The 6000-nt window shown below is 45.8% G+C and overlaps 1 protein-coding gene across 1 annotated transcript in view; it reads left to right on the forward strand.

The window, feature by feature from the left end:
* The window catches only part of DGKG (diacylglycerol kinase gamma), a 171381-nt gene extending 169349 nt beyond the window's left edge, over positions 1–2032 (forward strand). The window contains exon 24 of the mRNA XM_052658950.1: positions 1934–2032. Within this exon, the coding sequence (XP_052514910.1) occupies positions 1934–2032 (99 nt within the window). The remainder of the gene's footprint in view (positions 1–1933) is intronic.
* The last annotated feature ends 3968 nt before the right edge of the window (positions 2033–6000 follow it).

Raw genomic sequence — 6000 nt, forward strand, 5'->3', positions numbered from 1 at the left:
TGATAGTTTTTTAAATTAATTTTTATTAGAGTACAGTATAGCTTTCCAGTGTTGTACAGCAAAGTGAATCAGCTGTGTGTATACACACACCCCCAATTTTTGGATTTCCTTCCCATTTAGGTCACCACGGAGCACTTAGTAGAGTTCGCTGTGCTACACAGTAGGTTCTCATTAGTTATCTATTTTATACATAGTTCAGTTCAGTTCAGTTGCTCAGTCGTGTCTGACTCTTTGCGACCCCATGAATAGCAGCACACCAGGCCTCCCTGTCCCTCACCGTCTCCCGGAGTTCACTCAGACTCACGTCCATCGAGTCCGTGATGCCATCCAACCATCTCATCCTCTGTCGTCCCCTTCTCCTCCTGCCCCCAATCCCTCCCAGCATCAGAGTCTTTTCCAATGAGTCAGTTCTTCACATGAGGTGGCCAGAGTATTGGAGTTTCAGCTTTAGTATCATTCCTTCCAAAGAAATCCCAGGGCTGATCTCCTTCAGAATGGACTGCTTGGATCTCCTTACAGTCCCAGGGACTCTCAAGAGTCTTCTCCAACACCACAGTTCAAAAGCATCAATTCTTCGGCTCTCAGCCTTCTTCACAGTCCAACTCTCACATCCATACATGACCACAGGAAAACCATAGCTTTGACTAGACAGACCTTAGTCAGCAAAGTAATGTCTCTGCTTTTGAATATGCTATCTAGGTTGGTCATAACTTTTCTTCCAAGGAGTAAGCGTCTGTTAATTTCATGGCTGCATAGTAGTGTATGTATATGTCAGTCCCAATCTCCCAATTCATCCCACCCCTCCCTTTCCCTTCTTGGTGTCCAGATTCTGTTTGACACACATCTTTCTCCTTCTCCAGTATAGGGTAAGTTTTTAATTGGTGCATTCCATTGTTTACACTGGGTTTTCATTGACTGTCATTTCATCTTCACAACTTTGTGAGGAAACTAGAACAAATGTTACTATCATTTTACAGTTCAGCAAGCACTGATTATGAAGGCTAAATGATTTGTCCAAAAGTCCACAGCAAAGAAGGGGGAGTTCTAAGACCCAAATCCAGGTCTTTGAATCCTAAATGCCTCTTGTTCCCACATCATCTTCCTATTTGATAAATGTTGATAAGACTGAGAGTGCAGATTATCAATGTATCAGGGTCACTAGGCCACATTCAAATAGATAACAAGCATTTTGAACCCACACCCTGAAGGTAAGGTTGGCAAGAAAAAGGAAAAAAGACTTCACCAGTGTCTTTCACTTCCAATTGCAAACTTCATGTTTGCAGGAGAAAACACTCATTAAACCTAAAAGTAGAAAAAAAAAGAAAGAAAGAAAGCTTTTATAAGAAAGTTGGGTCTCCCCTAGAAGACTAAGAAAAGAGGAAATGCCGAAGACTCACTTTTAAACTATCCACATAAGTGGCGATTGGTTCAGAGGTCAGATTCAAGGTCCTAGGTCAGTTTGGAGCTCCTGGTTTATGTCTCTATGCTTGGGCAGGAATGGCCAGGAACAGGGAAGAGTGGGACTCTGGCTGTTCTGCCCCTCTCTGTGCAACCTTAGGCTAACCTGAGGCTCAGCAGAGCCTTGGGGGTCTCCATTCCTTTATCTGTCCTACAGAGGGCTTGACTGAGATGGTCCCGAGGTCTCCTCCGGTTGTGACATTCTGAGTCTATGAATAGCAAGGACACAAAACAGGTGCGAGCTGATCACCACGTGGGAAGCTCACACCTGTCTCTCCCCAGTGTTTCCGCCCCTTGCTTCCAGCACCATTCAGGGTCCAGTTGCCAATTGTGAAGCTGTTCAAGGACAGTCGTCCTTCTGCGTGGGGCTCCTTCCAGCTTGAAGCTGGCCTCCCTTCCTCTCTCTGCAAGTCACTCTCCCATAGGCTCCTGGGGTTTGCAGGCCACTAATTCATTTCTCCGTCTTTACTTTTAGATTAAAATTACTCATAAGAACCAAGCGCCTATGATGATGGGGCCCCCTCAGAAGAGCAGCTTCTTTTCGCTGAGGAGGAAAAGCCGTTCAAAGGACTAGACACTGTGCCCAACGCCAGTTCAACCAAGAGAGAAGACAAGAAGCTGAAACACACGCACATACCCACATGCACACACACAAACACCATACTCTTCTCCAACCAACGGAAGCCAAGCCACCCTTCAGGAAGAAAGCTTCATCCACTGTTTCAACCATGGATGCATCCCCACCAGAGCCAGTGCTGCCAGGACATTTTGAGTGGACTTGGGATTCTCCAGGGTGTGGCTGGCTCGTGCAGCAACCTTCACTTTCCCAGAAGGCCTTGAGTGGGACTTTCTGAGACTGAAGGAGAAATCCCCCTTTTTCCACCAGCCCTGCAAGTTTCCTCACGGCCACTTGCAAGGAGCAGGCTGCAGGTTTCCTGCCTATGCTGAGGTCGGATGTGGCCAAGAAAAAGAGTCTGTGTTCCAGAAAACTCGCACAAAGATCCCTCTGTGCGGAGACAGGACGGCCTCGGACTCTCAGAGCGCAGCCCTTGGCAGGGCTTGGCACCCGCATGCTGGTCTCTCAGTTGTCCTTCAAGCTTCTCCCTGAACTAGCTGAGGAGGCAGAAAGGCTGTGGAAAGCTGTGTTTCCCTTCTTGGTTCTGCACGTTGTCAGTGGGCACTAGTGGTTCTCCTGAAGCCTTCTGGTGACTGTGTGCTTGTTTAGAGCCGGCTCCAAGATCCCCCAGAGCTGCGTGCACAGCACACCTTAGATGTGGTATTTATTTTCTTAGTTCTATGAACACCTGGGAGGGAAAGCAGAGAAACTGGGATTTATTTTTTAAATCGGTGTCATAATATTGTGTAAAAAGGGAAGAGGGGGAAAAAAAAAAAAACACCCCCAGCTTCTTTCTTTTTCAAGCCAAAGCGTGTTTCCTGTTTGAGTTCCAGGGCCTGGTGGCAGACTATTCCTGAAGGCAGAGAAGATGGGAGGGAAGGGCCTTTCGCTGAGGAGACCAGGAGACAAGCCTTCAGGCTGTTCCCTCCTGCCTCTTTGTACTTGCCACTCCCAAAGAACGACCTGAAGACCCTTCTGCAGGTCTTCAGTGTGTGTACATATATGTAGCATATATATATATATATATTTATATATATATAAATATTTATTTACTCATGGATTTTTCCTAATTGAAAAAAAAATGCAGTATAAGAATTGAAAGTGGGAAAGAAAAAGAAATGCTTGTTTCTGCCATTTCATTGTCAAGACACATTTCTCCCTGGTGATCATAGGATTCAAGGGAAATTGAAGTATCTTCTTATAAACAGGCTGAGAATTTCTCTTCTCAGAACAACTATGAAAGCTATGAGGGGCAGGATTTACTTTCTCATTTGTCAAATAAGGAAACTGAGTCCTAGGGAAGTTAAGAGACTTGTCCATGGTATCTTGGCTAAAGTGGTTTGGGACTCGGTGCCACTAAAAAGATACTTAGTAGAGAAAAGAGCCTACACATCTTGGAATAGGGTCATTTCTGGTCACTGAGAAGTGATTCCATTTAGATCCAGGTTGCCAGGGAGGAATGAGCATGTGGTACACATGTGGACGGGACAAGCCCATGTGAGAAAATAAGGGCCTCCCCCATGCTTGTGGAGACTCTCTCAGGTCTGAGCGGGTCAGTGTGTGCATGCGTGCTCCGTCGTGTCAGACTCTTTGTGGCCCTGTGGACTATAGCCCACCAGGGTCCGCTGTCCATGGGATTTTCCAGGCAAGAATTCTGGAGCGGGTTGCCATGCCCTCCTCTAGGGGACCTTCCTGACCCAGGGTTCAAACCCACATCTCCCGCATCTCCTGCATTGGCAGGCAGATTCTGTACTGCTGAGACACGGGGGAAGCCCTAACCTGGTCAGTAGACAGGTTAGACTCTCCACGTGTCACATCGTCATAGTCTCTTAAATCTGGAAACACTCCTGGCTGCAGGAATGACCTCAGCAGAGAGGCGCAAGGAGGACAAAGGCACCTTCAGCAAGGAACTGCCAGCCAGAGGGGTCTTGGCAGAGCTCAGTGGGCTTCATTCCACTGGCATGAGCATCACTGCCTTCCCCAAGGGCAAGCCTGTGGAGAGCTTCATTGGTAGAATGAAACGTTCACCTTGTCCCCTTATCCCCTCTGAGATTTCTGAAAAGCAAACCTGTACCCACTTGGCATCACCCCACTAAACTCCCTCTCATCTCCTCGCACTGGGTCAGGAACTTTGTGCAAAGAAGGGAAAGTTAAGATTGTATGTACAAACTGTTCATAACTCTGAAGGAAGCAGTCATCTAGGACCGCCTCAGATAAGAGATCTAGAACCATCCCGTTCAACCTAACAGCACGGAACACCAGACGAAGGGAAACCCCTGAAGAATGTCCTGAATGATGCGCTCCTTGCGATGGGACCAACAAGCTCCAGAATGACAGCAGATACTCTTGGAAGCCACTTGCTTCTGAAATGAAGGCAGGTTCAGTTTGGAAGTCACTGATTGTAAGACATTTATAGAAGTTATTGCATGTGCTTCTGCCCCAACCCCCCAAGATTGGGGCTGTTGAGACACTGCACTACTGTCAACAGATGAGACTGATCCTCAGAGATTCATCCATCAGAGACTGGACCCTGCCTGCCCACTCGGGTGCACAGGACTGGCAATGTTGCTTGAAAGACACGTCCTATGTCCTCCTCCTTAAAACCACAGAGTATAACAAATGTTGGTGGAATTGTACTTACAGTTTTGTAACCTGAGTCTAGTGATGTTGTTTAATCTGACTTTGCAACTCATCTTTTAACTAGTGGGACTGTAGTTTCCAACTGTGGAGTACCTCATCATAGTGCTCCTCACAGCAACCCCTGAGATTGGAGAAGGTATTATTATCCCCATCTAAATAATGAGGAAAACAAGGCTTAATATAACTTAGTGACTTCTCAAAATTAGGCAGTCAGGGGAAAATCCTCCCTTATTCCTCATCTTATCTGATTCTGACCATGCACAGACATGTTCTCACCTGCCCCCACACACTTCTACCCCTCTGGCAATAAAAATGAAACAGGAAATCTTCAATACATTCTGTGTCACTGGACTAATGGATGAGGTGTTGCATCTTATTATAACTTGGTCTTTGTAGGTTTCCTCCAGTGAGTTGAGAATGGAGATAGATTTGGTAGAACGATTATATTTCAGGTCAGAGACCAGCTCCTCTCAAGAGAGTTCTTTCCACAGATGGAAAAGATATGTTGAAATTGCCAAATAAATTAGGAAATACTTGGCAGAATCTGGAAGAGCCTCCAGACTGGCGTTACATAACATGCATATACATTATACATATGCACATTATATAAGGTGACATAGTACTTAATGTGCTGTATATATTATGTAAATTACATATTTGTGAGTAATCATGATAAATATAGAGACCCACTAATCACTTTTTACACATACCCAGTGACAGATTAGGAAGTTGCCTTGCCAGAGAGTCTTAAAACTTACTCTCTCCTGCTGCTTTGGTTCCAACTCCTGCCAAAAATAATTGCATCAACTTTTCCCATCTCTAGCCCCCTCTCCTCTTGGCCAAAACCCTTAGCTACCTCCTGTCCTAGCTAGGCTGCAGCTACCATGGAACACTACCATGACTGGGATCCATAAAAATAGATTCTGGGGATGGGATGGATCTAGACCCCCAGATCCCCTGTATCGATGTTCCCAGGTAGGCGGATGCCTAGTGCTGATATTAAAGGGAGAGGTGAGGAGAGAGAGGAAGAATCTACCAACCATCCAAGGAAGGAAACCGTGTTCCTTGGCCACCAGTTCCAGGATCTGACCATCAATTAGGAAGTTATTCCAAAGTCTAGTCTAAGTTTCTGCAGCACATCTGAAACCATAATTTCCTAAAATGTGTTTCACGCAATACTGGTATCTATGCTCCATGCACAAACAGTTCTGTGATCAAGTACTAGATCCCCTTCTAGAAGAAAGAAGGGGATTTATTTGGCAACATCAGTAAGTTAGAAACTTGCC

The sequence above is a fragment of the Budorcas taxicolor genome, chromosome 1, assembly GCF_023091745.1.
Source record: "Budorcas taxicolor isolate Tak-1 chromosome 1, Takin1.1, whole genome shotgun sequence".
NCBI lineage: Eukaryota > Metazoa > Chordata > Mammalia > Artiodactyla > Bovidae > Budorcas > Budorcas taxicolor.